General features: G+C 42.3%; 2 protein-coding genes across 2 annotated transcripts; one reads left to right on the top strand and one right to left on the bottom strand.

Moving 5' to 3' along the window:
* Nucleotides 1-296: 296 nt before the first annotated feature.
* LOC108235898 (5'(3')-deoxyribonucleotidase, mitochondrial) lies at nucleotides 297-9,987 on the bottom strand. Its single transcript, XM_017416220.3, has 5 exons — nucleotides 9,687-9,987; nucleotides 7,564-7,664; nucleotides 4,036-4,096; nucleotides 3,838-3,952; nucleotides 297-1,845 (listed from the first exon to the last, which is right to left on the bottom strand). The coding sequence occupies exons 1-5, from the start codon at nucleotides 9,957-9,959 to the stop codon at nucleotides 1,706-1,708; spliced, it is 690 nt and encodes a 229-aa protein (XP_017271709.1). The 5' UTR covers nucleotides 9,960-9,987; the 3' UTR covers nucleotides 297-1,705.
* Nucleotides 9,946-22,595, top strand: cops3 (COP9 signalosome subunit 3). Its single transcript, XM_017416219.3, has 13 exons — nucleotides 9,946-10,082; nucleotides 11,101-11,294; nucleotides 12,192-12,321; nucleotides 13,459-13,571; nucleotides 15,257-15,306; nucleotides 16,129-16,221; nucleotides 16,345-16,524; nucleotides 16,620-16,760; nucleotides 17,603-17,776; nucleotides 19,649-19,735; nucleotides 19,936-20,049; nucleotides 20,166-20,246; nucleotides 22,206-22,595. The coding sequence occupies exons 2-13, from the start codon at nucleotides 11,240-11,242 to the stop codon at nucleotides 22,257-22,259; spliced, it is 1,272 nt and encodes a 423-aa protein (XP_017271708.1). The 5' UTR covers nucleotides 9,946-10,082; nucleotides 11,101-11,239; the 3' UTR covers nucleotides 22,260-22,595.
* Nucleotides 22,596-23,059: the final 464 nt, after the last annotated feature.

The raw sequence follows: 23,059 nt of genomic DNA, 5'->3' as shown, positions 1-23,059 counted from the left end.
CTATTCACTTATAAATTCATCCTGGTCAGTTTTAGCCTAGAACACAAAAAGCCAAACATCCCTGACAAACTTTGACACAGTAATCTGTGATCAATGGAATGTTTCATCTGTAAATTTGTTGTAGTCAAAATAATCTACGCATTACCATTTTGTTCAAATTTTTATTAAAAAATAACATGCATGAACTCAGACTGTTGCCTACAGAGGAGGATCAGAGCGTGTCATGACTTGATTTCATCTGATTGGTTTTACAGTGTGAAACCCACTGAGCAAAGCATAAAAACAATACAACAGCAACCTTTGTTTTTTTTTTTTATTGTTTTTGTTTTAATTCATTTGGCAATGCCACAGCATTTAAGGAAGAGAAACCTTTCATTTGTACATTAAACCAAGCACGGAACGTAACCGTTTAAGCGCTTAGAACATCTTCCGTGACAAACCGAACAAAGAAAAATCCCGACGAAGTTCAACAGAACAAACCAAACTTCTGCCTCAGCTCCTCCAGACTGACCATGGCATCGTGAAAATAGGGACACGACAAACTAAACTCAAAAAAATAAAAATTAAAAAAACTGCTGCTTCGAAAACCTGCTAAAATTCAGAAAGAACAGTCATTTTCTCGTATATGTATACGACTGGCTAAAATAAATACAAGTGACTGTTCGAGAACAGGATTAGATTTTAAATCCTTTACACTTTTAGTCTGTTGTGATGTGTGTATGTAAACAGTAAAAAACAACAACAACAACAACAAAAAACACGGAGCTAACACAGTAAATTCCATTAGACAATACATCTAACTGGAAATCAATTCCATAAACTACTTTTAGAAAGTAGTGAGGGATCTCTGTTGTGGGCCTTTACAGATTTTTTAAATTTATGCTTTTTTAAAATAGGAAAACTTCTAAATTCAACCAAAACATACACATTGAGCAACCATTTATTAGTGATTAATTTAATCTAAATTAGTGGTGTTTTTGGCAACATGCATGTGCTAGTTTGTAAGATGCATAGATCGTTGTAAAATGGTGAAATGTTACAATAAAAAAAGCACTAAAGTAAGTGTTTTAAATCTTTAAAACCAGAGCAAAGTGTCCAGCTTTAATGTTACAGTGGTATTTCGTTAACGTGAATAATAACCAGCCGAAGGCAGCTACAGTATTCAGGAGTCTAGGTCACAGTCCTGTGCAACAATCGCTGAGGCTCGCGACTCCGTGAGGTTATTTTCGTTCGAGTTTCCGAGTAGTGGAGCGGCCTGATGCTGAATCACATTGCGCCGACACGTTTATGCAACTAGCCTTTTTGTGATGAAGGCTGTAGACAAAAAAAAAAAAACACTCCGGTGGCTCAAAAATAAAAACGAGCTTCATTTCTGATAGAAATGTCCACTTTTAGGAACAAAAACAAACAAACAAAAAAGACGTTCACATGTGTAATCATGGCAGCCTGCACCTTTTTTTTTTTTTCTTTCAACTTACTGTGCCAACATTCTGCCTTGGTCAAAGAGTGAGGTTGTCAACACAACTCCATGTTTGGTGTCACACTGCCCTCTTGTGGTAAAATAACAGTGTTTTCTCCCAGCAGCTGTACAGTGTAAAAACACAACTTCGTCCTCCTTCTTAAGAAACCATAGAAGCTGATTCGTCTGCATCTCAGGGACGGATCAGCCAGACCTTCAGCTGACCGGGACGCAGCGTGGAGGTCCTCACTGCCGTTTGCTGTCCAGGATGGCCCGCCAGTCGTCCGACCAGGACAGAAGTCGTCTCTGGCTGGGGCTGATGGACAAGTGCTTGTTGTGGCAGGCCGTGAACAGGATGTGTTCCCATGCTGGTTTGGGCTCCACGCCTGATTGGGACACACGAGCATCAAGTTATTAGTTAGAACCAGAACCAAACGAGGAGAAGCAGCTTTCAGTTTCTATGCACCACAAATTTGGAACAAACTTCCAGAAAACTGTAAAACAGCTGAAACACTGGGTGCCTTCAAATCTCAACTTAAAACCCACCTGTTTAGAGTTGCTTATGGCTAAATTAGGGTTAGAGAGCGGGGTTTTGATGTCTTCGATGTTTTTCTCTTTCTTACTGTTTATATATTGTCACATGCTGTTTTTATTTTGTTTTTTTAATTATGTAAAGCACCTTGAAATGCTTTGCTGCTGAAATGTGCTATACAAATAAAATTTGATTGATTGATTGATTGATTAGTCTCTCGCGTGTTTAAAAACAACGAGGTTGACCAAAGAGCCTTACAATAAAACAAAACACGAAAACAAGGAACTAAAAGCTAAAAACACCACAACATAAAGAACCTGATGGGACTCAAACTAAACTCGAATTAAAAGCCAGTGTAACAAGGTAGGGCCACTATCCTGCATGTTTTTTGTTGTTTCTCTGCTTCGACACACCTGATTTGAATGACTGGCTGATTATCGAGCCTCTGCAGAACTTGAAGGCCTGCCGAAGGGGTTAAGTCAACCACTGAATCAGGCATGTTGGAGCAGGGAAACAACTAAAACATGCGAGGTAGTGGCCCTCTAGGACCAGGACTGGACACCACTGCTGTGGACTCTCTATCAGGTGGGAGGTTGTGCCAAAGTCTGGGGGCTACCACTGCAAAAGCCCAATCCCCTCTGTGCTTTCATTTAGATAGTAATAATATGCAACTACCAACCAAACAAAAACATGGTTTCAGACGATTCATCAAACACAAAAGGAGCACTCTGAAGAGATGTCACATTAGCTGAGCATCTAGAGCTGAGGCAAAGACGGTATAACACCCACTTAATGACACAAAAGAGTAATGTGTAGCTCTTTAAGATTTGATTGACTATACATTTGTTTAAAACAGAATTTTAGAGATGTATTTATATTTAACTGTGTTATGCTGCCGCAGTTAGCAAAATGCTGAACATAACTTTGAAAAAGTAACAAAAAAAAAAGTAAATCAAGGATTCTCAGTTTTAGATCTTTGTCAAATTTTAATTACTCCTCAAAATATTTTGAAGGTAAATAACCGCTTTATAAGACGAAAGGGTTAGCCACAATTTAGATCGAATTAAAGAGTAATTAATCAGATGTGATTTAACGGAAAGGAAATATTTAATTGAACTGCGGGGGGTTATCAGCAGCTGGTAGGAGAATAATTAAACATTTAGAGGAGCGACTGGAGAGAACGCAACACTGTGATTGGTCAATACTGTTGTAGAAAATGCGATCTGTTAGAACACAACCTGATGTGAGCAGCAGCACATAACATATTACACTGTGTTATTATTTATTTAGGAAAAACAAAAAATGCAGCAGAATTATTTTAGGAAAAAAAAAAAGAACAATCTATGATTTAATAGTTTTAGAGCCACCTAGAGCAGCAGGGCTGTAAGTGAAAGGCTGCAAAACAAGGCCAAATCATCATCCCTCCGCCGCCGTGCTCCATGTTTGTGTTTCATTGTCTCTACATGTGGGGTCAAACGTCTTCTGTATGGTCTCAACTGCAGACGTGCTGGGCTTTGTTCTGAAGCAGCTCCGACTTAACGGCCATGTTCTTTTCACACAGAAGATGCTCCTGGCAGCCCTTTCAAACTAACGATTAATTAGACTTTTTCAAGTTGTAGGACCAACAGCTGTTGAGATTAGTTATTAGAGTAAAAACAAATCCAGCCGCGACTCAAAGTAAAGGTCCCAGTGTTTCAATAGCACTGCTGTCATACTGTGCAATGTACAAGACTAAATATTGTAATTAGATTCATTTTTATTTCGCATTCAGTCATCTCCCAGATTGCTCTGGTTAGTCTTGTGTATTGCTGTTTAAATAGTTTAAGCTGACCCACACGGAGCCTACCTTGAATGTCAGGCTTGTCATCTATGAGGATGTCGCCGGTGATTAATGTTTTGTCTCTGGTCAGGATGACCTGCTCCAGAAAGTCATGGCCCAAATGTTTCTCTACCCAGGCGTACTGGAAAACACACACACACAAGATCAATTAAGAAAAATTAAACACGTTACAGATTCCGGGTTATTGATCGACAGAGGGCTCACCTTCTCAGACGGGCAGTGTTTGTAATGTTTAATGGGGCTGGTGCAAATAAAGACATCTGTCCTGTGGGCAGAAGAAGGGAAACAAGAGCCGAGTGGAAAAACGACACAACAAGTGGTTATTTATTTTATATTCCAGCGGCACAACACCCACACCTGCTCTTTGTTACTGGAAACGATAACGTGTTGAAAACAGGTGTTTCCATCCGGGAACAACAATCAGTGAAAAAAATAAAATAAACAGGATTATGATGATTATCTCTGAGAAGAAAACAAAAGAATCCAGATACAGTTGTCTAAAGAGGCTAAACTGTATCCAGTGATCTGGTCTTTACAGGTTCTAAAGTCTTTTAAATTTAACCTCAAATTAATAAAGACACAACAGAATCCACTGTGTCATTATTGATTAAACAGAATAAAGTCAAAATGGTAAAGCTGTGTCCATCCTGTGATTCAGGACCTTGTAAAACCTTCGTGAGCAGCAATAACTTGAAGTTAGTTATTTTCTGTTTGACTTTCTGAATCTCTCTCATTGTTGTGGAGGAATTTTGGCCCACTCTTCTTTACGTTGTTGCTTCAGTTCATTGAGGTTTGCAGACATTTGTTTCTGCTCGGCTCTCTTCCCCACAGGTCTGCCCTTTGACCGGACCATCGCAGCACCTTGGTTCTTTTTTGAGCCGTTCTGTCGTAGATCAGCTGCTGTCTTTGGGATCACTGTTCTGTTTCGTGACCCAGCTGGGTCCGACTTTCATCTGTCGGCCAGATGGTCTCACATTTGACTCTAGAACCCTTTGGGGCGGCTTGACCCAGAGGTAGGGTGGTCGTCCTCTGATCGGAGGGTCAAGGGTTCCATCCCCAGCCACTTTATCGGTGTATGAGTGTAAAGATGTATATATATAGTCACTGCTATATAAGTTGGAGACCATTTTTTCTGCAGAGGAGTTCATGGTAGACTCAGTGACTGCAGGGTGCCCAGCCAAACAAGCCCAAATCACCAGCCCTCTACCACTGTGCTTGACAGTTGAAATTAGACGTTTCTGCTGATATGCTGTTTGTTTTCACCAAACATACTGCTGTGCATTATGGGTAAACATCTCTACTTTGGTCTCTTCTGTCCAAAGGACACTGTCCCAGAAGTCTTGTGGTCCATTCAGATGAAGCTGCAAACTAAAGCTGTGCTGCCATGTTTTTTTTAGAGAGAAGAGCTTGTTCAGTCCTTTGTCTAACCTGCACACAGGGGCCTGTAGAGACTGAGATGGAGCTCTTTGTTTGTCTTTTCTCTGAGCATTGTACGCTCTGACTTCAGGGTGAATATGCTGGGATGTCCACTCCTGGAAGATTGACAGCTGTCCTAAAAGTTTCCCACTTGTCAATAACCTCTCTCACTTTCAGATAGTTCAGAAATGACCTTTTTTCCCCTTCCCACATTAATAGACAGAAACAGTCACTGCTGATGTCTCTCCTCTTTGGCGTTGTGTTAACACACACCTGTTTGCTCCAGAGCAAACAAACCTGAATGATGATAATTGAATTAATACATTTGATCTGGCTGCTATTTTTTTCCTCTCAAATGTGGAAGCAGCAAGGGCGGACTTAGTTTGTTTTTGTTATGCCTCGATGCATAAAAACCTAGAATTAAAAGAGGGTGCATTTTGGTTTTTTACCTCCCATGACTGAAGGTGGTGTGAACGCAAACTGACGCAGCGACTGCTAAATTTAAAACATGACCTCACAGTGAGAACGCTACAGAAAATCGCAGCCACCTGTCGCTGGAATATTATCAGAGGGGGTTACCTCTTTGGATGCAGAATGGGACAGATGGTGACGCTTTCCACAAACCACGCACAACATATTAAAGGCTCGTACCGAAATATCAAAGCTCTAACTACAGAGTAACTCTTTGAAAAGACTATTGATGCTTTTCTGCAGAGCTCAGGCTTCGTGTCTAATAAAATGGGAAGAAGTAAGATAATAAAATAAGCCTTAGATGATTTTTATGTGTGTGATAAGACGTGAAATCAATGCTTTGTATTTTAATCCTCCCATCTTAAATCTAAATCCTCTCTTTGTCTCTTTGTAATGACTCAAAGTCCACTGCAACTAAAAAGGCAAAAAGAAATGGAATTAGGCCTAAAAACAGCATCCAATGAGCTATATAGAAACAGTAGATGTAAAACTAACGGCTTGTAGAGAGTGAGTCATTCAAGAGTCTCCTGAATAAAAACATCACACTGGACTCTGCTGACAGCACTAACAGCAAGGATTTGAGAAATAATAATAAATCCAGAATGTAAGTAATAGGTAGATATAATCTTGTACCCTACGTACAACAAGTTGATTCGTGTTTATGTTTTTGCTGCCCTCTAGAGTCCGAATGCAGAGAAATACTGACCTCACCTGTTGAGTTATTGCAATAATTACACATCATATATTAGTAAAGTAAGTTGGCAGCTGTGGATGGGATTTTGGTTTAATTTTCCAACTACTTGGTGCATTGTAGCTCGCATGCAAAGCCTCCTTACACTGCTCCAATGACCGTGCCGGTCCTGCTCACCCATCAGCGTATACCTGAATGAACAGTTTTTTAAAAGCTCAGGTATGGTTTATGTATGAGTAAAACAGAACTACAAGATGTTACGTGTTTAGAAACTCTAAAGCAGCGGTTCCCAACCTATTTAGCTCATTATCAGACAGTATTTTCTCGGTCCGGCCTTTGAAGGTGTGGCGGATAAATACAACAAAATAAAATGATACGACCGGCATGAAAACGGGGGTATTTTTTAAAACATAATAAATGTAAATCCAACGTGTCCTTGCAGCTTTGTTAGCTGCGTCCTGGTGTTACATTATCAACATGAATAACAGCCTCTCCTCGCCCTGATGTTCTCTGTGTTTAAACAGGCTCTTCAAAATAAGATACACCACAAATATAAAGTTCACAAAAAATACAACACACCATAACGCTGAATCAGTGGGAGCCCTGTGCCCGTTTCTCAGTAACGAGACGTCCCATCTAGGGCTTCCAGAGACGTTTGTTTTTTACTCATTTTGCTGCTTGTGGGTTTGTTTTTAGCGGTAACGTATCACGTGACCTAGATAAGCGTTTTGACACGCATCAAGAGTGAGTCATAGACAGATGGAGTAGAGAGAATCCGGTCAGTTTTCAAAATAATTGTCGTTCAGACTCCGAAAAAAACAAACAAAAAAAAAACAGAAATACTGTAAGTTAATTATTCTTTCTATGCAGCCCGATACCAAATGACCCACGGACCAGGCCCGGGGGTTGGGGACCTCTGGTCTAAAGGACCAATTTGACAGCTTCTGCTCTAACAGCCACATTGCTGTGTACTTAATTATGCACGCTTTCAACCCTTACATAAAAATGATTCACAAAGCGAGAGCCGGGGCACGCACACGCATCGAACGGTGCTGCTGCTCCAAAAGCCCACGTGTGCCACACCTTTGCTACGTCAGCAGCAGCCACGTCCATTCTTACACACCTCACGAGTGCAGTGCGTCTTGGGGACTTACTCATCCATCCTGGCCATCTCCTTGACTGCCTCCACTCCTCCAGGCAGGGGCTCCAGGTCTAGGAAGAAGTCTTTGGATTCCCAGATGCTGATGGCTTTCTCCTGGAGTCGAAACACAAACAGACACACACGAAGCTTGAAACCAACAGAGTACCCTGTGTATCTGCAGGAGTCTACTTGTCCTCTAAAGAAACAATGCACAAAGGTCAATTTTTGTATCAACAAGCTGTTAATGTACTGAGCTGGAGCGTTGAGCCAGCCCTCATTTCTTCAAGTTTCACTTCAAAACAGTGGGACCTTCTTTTCTGCCATAAAAGCTGCCTTAAAGCAACAGTTTTCAAGGACTTCTAAAAGGCTGTCAAAGTTTCTCTTTGAACATTGGCTGCTTTTTTTTTTTTTACTTGTTTTCACTCCACTCTTTATACCCGATTAATTTCAAAGGAATGCTTTACGTCGATCTAACTCAGGGCGGCACGGTGAGGCGGTGGTTAGAGCTGTTGGTTCGCTTCCTGGCCTTTCTGTGGGCAGTTTGCATGTTCTCCCCGTGCACGAATGGGTTTTATCCAGGTACTCCGGTTCCCTCCCACAGACCAAAAACGCGCACGTCAGGTTAACCAGTAACTCTAGGTTGATCCTAGGCGTGAGCTTCAATGGTTGATCATCTTTACGTGGCCTTGTGATGGACTGGCGACCCTGCCTCTCACCCCATGACAGCTGGAGGTAGGCACCAGCTCCTTCCCCTGAGCAAGATCAAGCAGGTATAGAAATTGAATGAATGGATGGATGGATTTTGTTAAGTTACTTAACACTGAGCCATGATGTTAAGTATATACCTGACTGTGGAGGTGTAAAAGGTTAGATTCACTAATAACGATATTGTCCATGGTGTAAATTGACAATCAGGTCAATTAAAGAACATAAAAGTGCAGCTAACAGTTGTGATGTGAAGAACCTACCTGTGTTAGTGACTTACCAGCCTATCCAAACCAGTTTGTGATCACGAGCACCACTCAAGATTCATTTAGTGGAAGTGGTCTTAATAAGAATAAGATCCAACATGGAGCCATAGTCTGATGGCGTTTTCTATCCTAACCATTAGTGGAGTTCCACCGTGGACAACCTGTGTGCTGTCTTATGGAATGACAGGCAGACACAGTCGAGGGAACAAACGGTTTGACGTTTCTGTGTTGCTCAGATGTCTGGGCAAGGTTTCAACATGGGCTTACCCGTGACCATGAGCTCAATAGGGATCCCCCTTGACCCATGAGCCGTCCAGCCGTGCAGCTCGGCATCCCTGCTGTCACACGGTGGCAGAGTTGGGACGAGGCTTTCAGAGAGGGGGGTCACCTGTGACCTTGACCTTTGACCCTGTGATCTTGAAATCAGTAGGGATCATCCCAGACACATGAGGTGTCCAGCTGTGCACTTGGGACATCTTTTGTGTTCAAGGGTTACCAATTTAGAGCTTGGACAAGACGGACAGACGAGGTCATAACGTAATACTTCCTGTCTTAGGAAAACAACCAAAAACTCAAACTATAATTGAAAAACATGCAATTATAAACCAACCTCTTGATATTTATCTGCCTATATGCTTCTTCTCCAACTCCCCATAAACTTTATAATACACTAAAATGATGTCCACGTGTGCTGGCTGTCTTGTGTTTGAGCGCGTGCGTTCAGTTCTTCGTTGTGTTCGTTCTTCTACGCAAAATAACGTTTTGCACATGAAACCAATGTCCTACATAATAAACTAAAACCAAAGAAAGAAAAAATGAAGGGTGACTCAAGACCTTTGTACACTGCAGTGGATGAATGACTGTAAGGACAAGGGTCTGTCATGACCCATATGGATTGTTCCAATCAAAGTAGATCTTTATTTCACTCCTGTTTTCTTAAGATTTTTTTTTATAAACGATCATGTACTGATCAAACGTTTTATAGCTTAAAAATTATCACTAAAGCAGCTGTTCCTATTAGGAAAATGCTATCAAAGAGTGCGTAAAGCTCAAATAACTTCTGGCTCCTCGCACACTAAAATGTATTTTTAAATTCTGATTACATGAAACTAGATATTGGACTACAAATGCCACTTTCAGCAGCTTTTCCTTCGCCTCCACTCACACACAAGTCGCTCCTTAGCCGTCCGTACTGCGTCGACACCCAAAAGCCTCTCCTGTCGTCCAGAGTGACAAAGGGCTCCTCCGGGTACCTGGCCCGGTACTTCTTCAGGAACCCCCCCTCGAAGTCCGCCAGAACCCCGTCCATGTCGACCAGAACCCGCAGCCTCCTGTCCGAGCCCGGGGGGGACGACATGTTCACGCCAATCCTCTTGAACGGCACCGGGAGCAAAGTTTTCCCCCTTCCGAGTAGGCGTGTTGAGGTCAACGGTAGCATCGTCGGTCGGTCCCCGGCCGAGCGGCGGGCGCCTCTAACGGTCACTTGAGCCTCTCCAGACGGCGGGAGCAAAAACTCGGCAAAGTCCGCATGGGCGTCGAGGGGTTTCCAAATAACTCGACGGTCAGAGTGTTGTCGGCATTTGGCGTTGTCACTGTTGATATTTTGTGTTCAAACTTGTGTTTAACTGCTAGCTTAACTCCATCTCCCGGCGTTTCAGCGCTACAGCCGAGCTAGCTGTCGGAGGCTAGCTGACAGGCTAGGGGCAGCAGGCAGGTTAAATGACATGCCTTTTAAACCGCTGTACTGACACCAGTCTGTCAGCTGGCCAGCAGCTAAGACTTGTAGTCATTCCTCTGCAGCTGTAACATTAGTATTGACGTAGAGTGGCCGGAACGTACAGTTAACATTTGGTTTTGCGACAGCAAAAAGGGGAACTGATCAGCAGGGAGGACAAGCTGTACTACGAACCTGCTTCTCACAAGGATGTTCTATACAAACAGGATGGTTCACATCTGAGTTTGTTTTGCGGGTACAGACCGTAAACTGCATAATCTTTTTTTTATCTTATTTTTTTTACACCCAGTGGCGTAAATGTTATCTTCAGACAAAACGTAAAGTGACAACAAACAGCACAGAAAATCAATTGTATTGTATTAGCCGTACTTTAATGCGGTTTATTTTTATAATTTAAATTAGATAAAGATTTTCCTCAAAATCAGGCACTAGATGCAGCAGCTTTGAACCCTAAACAATAATATCCTAGTAAAAAATGTAAAATAAAAAAACATTTATCTGTCATTAGTTTTCAAAAGGCTTTATTTTTCATGTTTGCTGAGACTGCTCTCAGTTGATGCTGTAAAAGTGTTAGACGAGAGCTCTTGCATAAGAAAGGATCTTTGTAAAAACCACACAAAAAAAGCAACGAATTGGATCCTAATTTTTAAAGCATTTTCAAAAAGCTGCAGAGCGGTGGTAAATAAATGCCTATAATACAGTCGTAAATTGATGCGTTGAACGACTTCAAACCTTGGATAAACAATGAAATATTTAAAAAGTGTGACAACTTTTGTGATGTATGAGCAACTTGTGTCGCTGGCCCTTTAAGAATCAAAATGACGGTTTGTAAATCTCGTTGCAGGCTGCTCTGTTCTTTCGATCTCGCGGTAACGTCACATCAGTGGCGGCTGAGTGGCCCCCTGTCTCAGTCCGGACCGAGTTGTTTCTGACGTTTGAATGAAAAACAGTACAAATTGCCTCCACTTTGGACCCAGGAAATAATGGCTTCAGCCTTGGAGCAGTTTGTGAACAATGTGCGGCAGCTCTCCGCTCAAGGTAGGATTGCTGAACTCATCAGAATGAGAAGTCTTAGCTAGTTAGCTAGCATATGCTACCCAATGCCTTGCCGATAGCTAGGCAGCCAAACTGGCCAGAGCCCTCTTTTTTGCTTTATCATGTAAACAGTCCGCAAAAATGACTTTGTGAGACCACAAGAGTTCTGTAAACTATAATCAGGAGATGCGTTGGTACACAGGGACTCTAAGGATGCCAATAAACTACATAACTCATTACACGAAATACCAAAATTTTACTTTTTGTTTTTGATCTGGAAAATAATTTCTGGGTTCTGCCTACCGGTAGTCCCGCCCAAACCTCACCTGATTGGCTGGAGAGCCGAAATATCAAATTTTATTGGCTCAAAGTCCTCTGTCAGTCCTTTTTGCTTTACTCCTTGTGCAAGGCCTTGACAGGGTATTAGACCGACCGATTTATACTGAAATATTTTACAGCGCGTTGATTATAGACAATGATGTGAGTTTATTGGTTTTCTGCGTTTATAAAGAAAACCTTATTGATGTGATTAAATAAGAAAACCGCAGGACTATCAATTTTTTTGCCGAGGAAAGTGAATATGTGTCAACATGAGCAAACTTGAAATGGAAAGTAGTGATCACTTCTTCATTATTGTGGTTGTGATTTCATCCTTTTGCATTGACGTGTATCTTGTTTTTTAACAATGCCTTATAAAACCTGGTAATAACATCTTTTTTTATCTTAACACTTTGCTATAACATAGTACCTGCTCCTTAGTAATAAAACTAATACTGAAAACAAGTGGACACATTTTTTTTTTGTTCTGATTTTCCAAAGATCCTAATGACAAACAAAGAGTCCAGAGTGGTTCATCTTTTTCTTGTTGCTTTGTCGTCCACCTCGCCATTTCCCTCCCAGGTCAGATGACTCAGCTGTGTGAGCTGATCAACAAGAGCGGGGAGCTGCTGGCCAAAAATCTGTCCCACCTGGACACGGTGCTGGGGGCTTTGGACATCCAAGAGCACTCCCTTGGCGTGCTGGCTGTGCTGTGAGTTTTCTCTTCCACCTTAACTTATCGCTTCTTTGTTCTCATTGCTCCTTTACCTCTCCGTTGCACGCGCAGGTAGTCGAAAAACCAGTGTCTCGCTGGACTGCGGCTGTTGGTGACTCGAAACTGCGAGAAAACGGGTGACTTTCTCGTGGCAGTCTCACTGAATTCTGAGTGTTTGGGACAAGCGAGCCGTTTGGCCTCATTTTGCATGGCCTATTTTCATGTGCATGGGTCACAAAGGTGAATTGTAGGCCATGCGCATTGTTTTGCTGCCCACCTTGTACCCACCTCAGCCCATTTTTGTATCGACCGTGGCAGATAGCCCCTGTTTATGACTTAATCTACAGGAATACGCTTTGGAAATGAAGATAGGCAGATTTGGACCAGCTTTTAAATAGTTATTTATCTTTTGTGTGATTTTTAGACCTGGACATTTGGTGTTGTAGCTCTAAATGTTTATTGAATAATTCTGGATCCCAAGACAGAACTTAAAAAGGCAATTCTATTTAAATCAGGCATTAAGCTCATAAACAATCTAATATAATATAGATGTTTGCCTAGTACACAAGTATGTACGTTGTGCTTTCTCTGTAACAGGGTTTGCTTCAGTACACATGTACAAGACTCGGTGGCACATGCGTAATTACGCACTGACTGCAGAAGTTTAGAAAAAGCCTGCAAGGCCATACGACTCGCATAGGGAAATTGAGAACCCCGGCAAACTTTTAATGACACTTTGGAGACTCCCGCGTGGATGCTGTTCGCAGTTTGTTGCCAACAGTCCCAGCCAAGTGAGACCCTGGCTTCAGGAATGCAGGTCAGCTGTGCAGGGAAAGAGATTCTTAGGGTTTAAACAGGAAAACGGTTCTAAGTTTAAAACACCTATAAGTAATGTTTAATAACTTGGTCGTAGTTTCACCTATATAAGCCAGTTGCAGGTCAAAGAAATGCCATATCTGATTTAATATTCTGGGGAAATGTATTTGCGTTTTATCTTGTTTCACATTTATTCCTTTGCCTTGTTATTAGTTTATTAGCCGTAAAGAAACAAAAGCATTCTGTTGGTTTCATCTTCCATAAGTCTCCTCTTTGTCCTGAACAGCTTTCTCTTGACCATCTCCTCCTTTCATTCAGATTTGTAAAGTTCTCCATGCCAAACATCCCAGACTTTGAGACGCTCTTCTCCCAAGTTCAGCTCTTCATCAGTACCTGCAACGGGGAGCACATTAGATATGCAACAGACACTTGTAAGTCCTCGCCGACCGATGGCTCGCTCGGAGAAATGGTGAAAGTTTGTTTTTCTCATGCCTGCAGTGCTTATGTAGCATTAGCTGCAGCTTGAGCTTGTGTATGCACTTGTTTTTTTGTGAAAGAAAAGAAAGTCTGCCCTCTTCTGGGGTATCAGGACATAATAAAAATGATCTAGTCTTTACCAGGTTCTAAAATTATTAACCTATAGTGAACAAAAATACAACAGATTCCACCACTCTTGTTGCTTTTCTTAAGATTTGTAAGGGAACGTATCAGATGAGCTGCTGATCAGGTGGACTTAATTATCTGATCCTCAGTTTGACCACTTCTGTAAAAGCTGAAGTTTTGGGAGTTTTCTGCTCTGGAGCAGACAGGTGTGTGTTAACACAATGCCAAGGTGGAAAGACATCAGCAATGACCTTAGGATGAGTCATTGCCAAAGTGGCAGTTCGGTTCACAAGAACAGTCTTTTGGACAGATGAGACCAAAGTGCTAATGCTTTCCCATGATGCACATTGCCATGTTTGGTGTAAGCCAAATACAGCCAATCAGCCAAAAAAAAAAACTTATTCCAACTGTCAGCACGGTGGTGGAGGGCTCATGATTTGGGCTCTTTGCAATCAGTGAGTCGATCATAAACTCCTCTGTGGACCAAAGGGTTCTAGAGTCAAATGTGAGACCATCTGTCTGACAGCTGAAGCTTGGACCGAACTGGGTCATGATGCAACAGAACAATGATGCCAAACACAGCAGCTGATCTACAACAGAACGATTCAAAAATAATAAATAAATATAATAAATAAGGGGTTACAAAGGTCAGGTCAAAGTCCAGACCTCAACTTAATTAAAATGCTGTGGGACCTTAAGAGAGCTGAGCAGAAACTAATGTCTGCAAACCTTAATGAACTGAAGCAACATTCAAAAGAAGAGTGGGCCGAAATCCCTCCACAATCACATGAAGGACTGATAAAGTCCGACAGAAAACACCTACTGAGAGTTCTTCCTTGCTAAAGGAGGTTCTACAAACAGCTGCATCATAGTGTTTCACACAAAGCTTTTCCATTTTGGCTTCATCTCTGTCGAGTAAATAATGACACGGTGGAATCTGAGGGTTTTAGTACACTTGAGGTTGGATCTAAATCATTTTAGATCCTGGTAAAAACCAGATATTTGTATTAAGTCCTAATACGTAAAATCCTAGACTTGAAAGAGGAGAGACTTCTCTTTTTTTTTTCCCCTCTCTGTGATGTGAATTATGGATCTGTTCGGAGCGACTTTTTCACCCCCGTCGCCTTTTGTTCCATAAATGTTCTCAGCAGTCGCATCGTGTTATTTGGCATCGATGATGCAGAGTTCAGGGCTAAAGCTGAACTATAAAGTGTAATGTTTTAATAATGCTAACAGTAACATTAAGTGCAAAAACTGTGAATCTTCTCATCTCTACACAAATCTCAGAAAAAGCCTGTTAAATATTGTTGTTTAGGTTTGTTATTGCTCTCGTAGTTACGCTATAAGCCATTATGTCTGCACTTTAAAAGCGTCTGGACTGATCTGTCAGTGTCTCAGAGTTGGAAAAACAGTCAAACTGTGTCCGTCCAGAATATTATGCAACTTTCTTCTCGTTGAAATTTAAATCAGACATTTTTTCAGAAGCACTTTCTCTTTTTGTCTCCTCTTGCAGTTGCTGGTCTCTGTCACCAGTTGACAAATGCCCTTGTAGAGCGGAAACAGGTAAGAGTTACAAAAAAAAATAAAAATAATAATAAATCAGCAGGTCGCTTTAGGCACAGCTTTACAGAATGTCTCTAGGCGGGAAACGTTTCTTTATTTCTTCGGTGTGTTCTGTTTTTTCAGCTTGTGTGAAACTGTGGTTTTTGCTTCATGACTCATACAGGAGCGTTTGCAGCCGTCTGCAGTTTCTGATAAAGAGTTGTCGAACCGCAGGAGTAAAACTTGGGCTTGCTGTACTTCTTTACCAGCTTTTTTTACTTTTTCCCCCCAGTTATACCTTGTGACTTCACATGCTCAGTATGTGCAGCGTACAGAGCGCATGTTCTCACACTTGGAGAGTCAGAATACTTGTCGACATGCTCGGGGTGTTATTGACCGCTCAAATCTTCACTAGCCTCTGGTGTGTGGTAGACAACCCACCACTTCCTTCCACAGTACTAGTTAGAGAGTTGATCTAGTTGCACGTTCGTGCGTTCTCTTTTTAAAGACTTTGTTTTCCACGTTCCTTTAACATGCACGTTTTGCGTCCCGTTGCTGTCGTTTCCATTTTTTCCCCCTCGTGACATTTGATTTTTTTTAAAAATCTTTATCTTATTTTCATTTCTGCCCTCGAAGGCACAGCTCACACAAGGCTTTCCATCGTTTCTTCAGCACTAGGTTCCAAGACCCAAGCGTAGCGCGTTTACCTCCTTTTCTGTCTCGCTCTAAATATTTGAATGAATTTTAAAGCGCGTCTCCGGCTGCTTTCGGTTCGTTTGGACGTCTGAGGCACGCTGCGGCAGAATAACTCTTGTTTTTTCTCCCCTCTTCCCTCCCCGACAGCCTTTGAGGGGTGTCGTCATCCTAAAACAGGCAATAGACAAAATGCAGATGAACACAAACCAACTTACCTCAGTTCATGCAGACCTGTGTCAGGTGAGACGTCGGCTCCTTCTGCTAAACACATCCTTGCTGAATATTTTAAGGTTTTTTTTTTTTTTTTCCTTTATGACAGTTCAGCCTAACCTCACCCGGTCCCTCTTCTTTCTCCCTTCGCAGCTGTGTTTGTTAGCAAAGTGCTTCAAGCCGGCCCTGCCCTTCTTGGAGGTGGATATGATGGACATCTGCAAAGAGAATGGAGCTTATGACGCAAAGCACTTTTTATGTTACTACTATTACGGCGGCATGATCTACACGGGCCTCAAAAACTTTGAAAGAGCACTGTATTTTTATGAACAGGTAACATCTTTTGGTGCCGGCTGTCGGTTTGTCACTTTCGGCCCCGCGGTCTCCCGGCCCCCCTTTTTTCCTAATTCGCCGCCTTTTCTCGACAGGCAATAACCACTCCAGCCATGGCGGTGAGCCACATCATGTTGGAAGCTTATAAGAAGTACATCCTGGTGTCGCTCATTCTCCACGGCAAAGTGCAGCAGCTGCCTAAATACACCTCACAAATAGTAGGGAGGTTCATCAAGGTACAGTGTGACTAAAACCTCGTTTTTGTTTTTACTTTTAGCAGAACCCAGGAAACATATAAGTATTTTTTTCTTTCATAATCAGTATGTTGGGAGCAGGTTGATGTTGTCAGGATGAACACGTGAAGTAAATATGGTTTAATGGTTAAAAGATTCCATATTTTGAGAATCTCATTTGCGCAAAGGATGTCATCTCTGCAGAAACTCTCCGTACTACTTTTAAGGATTGTGTGCTCGTGTTTTATTTCTAACACTGTAGCTCATCTACTCTGGCAAACGAGCTCAAATGAAAGGTTTCTGATTCTGCAGGCTCGACACAGGCCTTCTAATGAGCCGATTTTTTAGATCTGCCCACTTTGAAACTATTTAGGAGCTTCTCTGATTTTCAGGTTTGAAACTCACGAGCTGAAGCACTTTCACTCTCACCAGTCCTGTCAAACTTAATAATTTAAAAAAAATTTTCCTCCTTCTGATTACTTTTGATTAGAGCCTTCTTTTTTGTCTAGTTTCCATTTATAATATTAACCATCAGATTTGACCAAGTTGGCCAAAGTTTTAGCCAAATCGGACAAAAAGTATTCAGGCAACAACTTTAGCAGGGTGTTCTTCAAAAGATGGTGCTTCCATCCTATTATTGTTAATATTATCTCTTAGTCTGTTTGTTGTTATAGTGAGTTAGTTACGTATTTATGAACTGACAGAGTACGAAAGAAAAGAGAAACCAAAAACAAAAGTCAATAGTCATGTTGCTTGCTGTTTGAACACAAACATAAAAAGTGCTTTATAGTAACATGTCTTCTGTCCCCTCCTTTATGTGTTTTTTTTTCCCCCTCTGTCCTCAGCCCCTGAGTAACGCATATCACGAGCTAGCCCAGGTGTACACCACCAACAACCCGGCTGAGCTGCGCAGCCTGGTCAGCAAACACAGCGAAACGTTCACGCGAGACAACAACACGGGCCTGGTCAAACAGTGCCTCTCCTCCCTCTACAAGAAGAACATACAGAGGCTAACAAAGGTAGGACTGCACCTGTGTATGTGTGTGTGTGTGTGTATGTTTTACAAACCGGTGAAAGGGATTCGATAATCACCTGGTGGTCATTTTTGGGGGGAACTGAGCTAAGCAAACCTCCCATAAGAGTTCTCCTAAAGCTTGGTCACTTAAATGCAGAGTCGGTGGAAAGACTCGTTGTATAAGAAAAGGTATTATAAAAGCCTTTTTAACCATTTAAAAATGGTTCAAGTCTTCACGTCTGAACACCTTATTACCAAGCTTTCTGTTTTAAAATATCGGTAAATGGCCTGCGCTTGTTCAGTGCTTCACACTACAGTCAGTCATCCACACTTTCATCCATTGATGGCAGTAAGCTACATTTTAGCCACAGCTGCTCTGAGGCAGACTGACAAGGACACAACGGCTGAGACAGACCAAACGGTGATTCGATCCGGTTACAAGACGAGCCCCTACCTCCTGAGCCACCGCCGCCCACATATTCACACTTACAGGTTCTTTAGGGTCTAAAATCATCTGATAATTAAACAGCTTTTAAACCTGTTGAAAGTCAAACCTCAGATGAACACATGACGTATTAAAGTCAACATTTACAAAAACAAGTCAAACTGCAGAAGCTGTGTGAAAAACCAAGTCCACTCAGTGATTAAGTAGCTTGTAGAACCAACTTCAGCAGCAATAACTTAAAGTAATTGGCTCTCTGTTTGTCACCGTGAAGGAATTTTGGCTGACTTTTCTTCACCGAGTTGCCTCAGTTTATTGCCAACATTTTTATTTCTGTGCGGCTCTCTTTAAGTCTCAGCACATCCTTTCAGATCAGGCAGGGGTCGGACCTTTACCTGGACCGTTGCAACGCTTTGGTTTTCTTTTTGCATCCGTTCTTGCTGCTGTGTTTGGGATCTTTTTTTTCTTTCTTTTCCGTTGCCGCAGCTTTCAGGGAGGTATGACTGAAAGTTCATGGTCGATTCAGTGACCGCAAGGTGCCCAGGTTCTGCGGCTGCAAAACAAGCCCAAACCATGATTCCTCCATTTCCAAACCCGGTGCTGCGCTTTATGACCAACCATCTCTGTGTGTCCATGAAAAAAAAAAGCATTGTTACAGAAGTTTAGGGCTTTGTTTAGAGGAGTGTTGTGACTGCCCTGTGGGGCAGTGGGGGTCCTTCCAAACAAGGCATGCTGTTCAGTTAATTTCAAACTTGAACCATTATCATGCCAAGTCCTGTGAAAGTCTGAGGCCAGGCTCTTCCTTTTTTTTTTGCAATTTCTCTGAGCATTGCACAGTCTGACCTTGGGGTGAGTTTGCTGGGACGTCCAATCCTGGGAAGATTGGCAACTGTCCCAAATGCTTTCCATTCGTAAATAATCGAAGTATGGACGTCGAATAGCTTGGAAATGGTCTCATGACACCTCTCCAATGGTTGGGCAACAACAGTCGCTTCTCTAAGGTCATTGCTGATGGCTTTCCGACTTGGTATTGTGTTAGCTCACACCTGTTTGCTCCAGAGCAGCAAACTGACAAAACAAATGCTTTATAGAGGCGCTGACACTGACGAGGATCAATATTTAAGTGAATTTGGCTGCAGGAAGTTGTGCAGTAAAAAAAAGAAGCTGTCAGTGGCAGAGACCTGAACATCAGCCCAAAACATCAGTTCAGGTCTCTGCCACTGAGAATATAGTAAGTGTGTTGCACATGAGAGCCACATTCATAGACACTCCAGTGTTCATGTGTTCATATGACTTTAGTGACACTGTTATGTCCTCCCTTTAAATTCAATATGTAACGCAATGTCGAGCTCCGTAATCGTGACGGCACAGAAGAGTAAACGTGCTTTTGGCTGCGTGCTTATCAGATCTGAAACGGGTTTCTGTTTCATGCAGACCTTCCTGACGTTGTCTTTGCAAGACATGGCGAGTCGAGTGCAGCTGTCAGGTCCCCAGGAAGCGGAGAAGTACGTCTTACACATGGTGAGTCCGTCCAGGGAAACGTCCCGCACAAAATGAAGTCAGCTGTTTGAAACTGACGCACACTTTTTAAAAAAAAATATTTTTAGCTGGATTGATAATATATATTTTAAAAAATGTGCACGATATTTTACAGCTCTATTTTTGAACATGTTTGTGTTGAATTTTCATCACACTTCTTTTTTTGGTTTGTTTGTTTTCAGATTGAAGATGGTGAGATCTATGCTAGCATTAACCAAAAAGATGGCATGGTCTGCTTCCATGACAACCCTGAAAAATACAACAACCCTGCAATGCTCCACAAAATAGACCAAGAGGTGATGGAGTGCCACAGCCACCCAACAGGCCTTGGTTGGCTTTTCCTGCCTTGGACTGCATTCTGAAGCCAGCATGTCTTATCATTGTTTTTTTTTTCTATTATTTTCCTTTTCAGATGTTGAAATGTATAGAGCTGGACGAGAAGCTAAAGTCTATGGATCAAGAAATTACAGTAAACCCACAATTTGTGCAGAAGGTGAGTCAGCGCTTCTTATTTGTTTTCATTTCTTCCTACAGGATCTCTGCTTCATGTCAGCAGCCTGTTCTTAATGTCGTTCCAATCACGACAGCGCCCCGCGCTTCAGTGCAAACTGCTTGTTACTGCGGTTGACATTCATCTGTGTTAGGTAATGGGAGGAGGGATGATAGGAAAGGTGCAAACACTCTTAAGGTATGTTACTAGGTAAGGCTGTTCAGAGAGGGCCATTTACAGTTTACTGACAGACGAGTCTGCAACAGAAGACAGTTACATTAAACCTGCTCCTGTCAGCACAGAATATCAGGATATATTACCAAATATCCATCCATCCATCTTCTGCTGCTTATCTGTGGTCGGGTCATGGAGGCAACAGGTTCAGGAGGGAAACCCAGACCTCCCTTTCTCCAGCGACACTCTCCAGCTCCTCCTGGGGATCCTAAAGTGTTCCCAGGACAGAGAGGATACATGATGCCTACAGGGAGTTCTGGGTCTGCCCCGAGGTCTATTCCTAATGGGACATGCCCAGAAACCCTCCAAAGGAAGGCCTCCATCCTAATCAGATGCCCGAACCACCTCAACTGACTCCTTTTGATGAGGAGCAGCGGCTCTACTCCAAGCTCCCCCCGGTTGACGGAGCTCCTCACCTTATCTCTAAAGGCCCCCCATATACTCTGGGCGGACTCGAAGCGGACTCGAAGCAGACGTCCGTTCAAAGATCAGTTTTTATGACCACGTACTCGATGTCACACAATTAACTGTCCGGAGAGAAACTGTGTTCACAGAGAACTGTTTTGTGTGCGACACCAACCGCTCTCAGGTGAGAATCGTCGCCAGCGGGCAGCGTGACTACCGCTCTCTGTGCAGCACAGGCAGGTGTGCGGTGGCTGCCCTGGTGGTGAAGAAACAGGGCAAAAGGCACTTTCTTTTCTTTTCTTTTGTTTTTTTAAAGCTAAGAGGCAAGCGATCTCTTCCTCCTCGTCCGGTAACGCCATGACTGAAATTCAACACGGCAGAATTTTAGGCAATCTGTACACTCGAGTACGAAGTCTCAACCGTCCGCAGACAGTCCGCCTGGAGTCCGCGTGACTCACGGAGTACACACGGTACGTCCGAGTATGTGGGGGTCTTAAGGCTGAGCCCGGCCACCCTACGAAGGAAGCTCATTTTAGCCGCTTGCATCCAGGATCCTGTTCTTTCGGTCATGATCCAAACTTCACGACCATAGAAGAGGGCTGGAGCGTAGACGGACCAGTAAATCCAGAGCTTTGCCTTCCAACTAGACTTTTTTTTTTTTTTTTTTTCACCAAAACTGACGAAGCAATGCTCTCATTACTGAAGATGAGGCCCTGATCCGTCGATCCATTTCCTGCTCCATCCTACTATCACTCTTAAACATTAACTAATATAAAAACACATTAAAAAAAAAAACTAGCCCTTACCAAGTTTTGGTAAATGCCACCAAGGCATGCACCAAAATGCATCTGAACAACCCACAGGCCTCCTGGAATTGAGGCAGAGAAGGTAGCGAAGACTTCGGTCCACTTCACCCTGTTTGACTTCTCGCACAGAGATTTCTCCAGATTCTTGGCATGTTTTCACGATCTTATGAAACATTGCTTCCCAGTTTTCCATTGAGGGACATTATCCAAAATTGTTCCACCAATTATAGAGATGTTTTTTCACAGACTGGTGAACCTCTGCCCATCTTTACTTCTGATTCAGCCTCTATAAAACGCTCTTTTTACACCCAGTCTTTTTACTGACCTGTTGACGGTTAACCTAATTAGATCTAAAATGCTCTTTGGTTGTTTCTTATTCTTACCACAGATTTGAAGATCATCACATTCCAATTTTGTTTACAGTATACACAAAGCCCCAGCTTTCGTCTCTCTTAAACATTTTATAGAATTTGGTAAAAATTACGACACGTGACTTTTTTTTCCTCCTTCCTTCCAGAGTATGGGATCACAGGAGGACGACGTTGGTAGCAAAACATCAAGTTATTCATGAGGGGCCTTGAACAGGGACGGGACGCCACAGCCACCCAACACGTTCTTCCCAGGATGAGTTGGATTTTTTTTTAAAAGAGGAAAAAAATAAAAAAACACAACATTCTGTTGCATAAGGACATTGGTCAAGGAAAATCTAATTGTGTGGAATGATGATAAATTTGGTTATTCTTACTTCACCGTGTCTTAAGGATAACAAGAGATCCTTACAGAAAAAGGAAAAAAGAAAAAAAAACAGTTTTGTCAGTGTTTTATTTATCAATGTTCAGGTTGGAGTGCCACTGCTGCATTGACAGAAACCACACCAATAAAACTGGACTTCTCTGTTCCAAACCTATGTGTGAATAATCTCACTGTTTGTTTTGGTTCTTCTGCATGACGGCCGTAACTGGAGGGCATTACACGTGAGGCGAAGCGTCCACGGGTGACGAGGAATAAAACATGATTATATTCTACATTTGTAAAGACTTCGACGATCGTTTTCTCCCTCTTCTTGGCTAGAATGTAAATACCATCAATTGCAAAACTGTACAAATGGACATACTTTTGATCAAGCTCGGCACTGTGGGGAAGTCAAACACAATGGTGCACCTTTTTTTTTTTGTTTGTTTGTTCATTTTTGGTTTTAGGTCAGATCCACTAGAGGTCGCTAGTGCACTGTACAGAAAACTGTTTTGACAGCTTGTTGTTGCAGGCAGTGGAGTCGACACACGAAACCAAACTGTCATGTTATTTGGGAGCTTGAGCAGTGCGATTGTGGATCTGTTAATAAATTGTTTAAGAATATTCCTCTCGGTTGTT

This window comes from Kryptolebias marmoratus, linkage group LG17, assembly GCF_001649575.2.
Source record: "Kryptolebias marmoratus isolate JLee-2015 linkage group LG17, ASM164957v2, whole genome shotgun sequence".
NCBI classification, from domain to species: domain Eukaryota; kingdom Metazoa; phylum Chordata; class Actinopteri; order Cyprinodontiformes; family Rivulidae; genus Kryptolebias; species Kryptolebias marmoratus.
The sequence above is the reverse complement of the archived record's forward strand: the minus strand, read 5'-3'. Positions and strand labels throughout refer to the sequence as shown.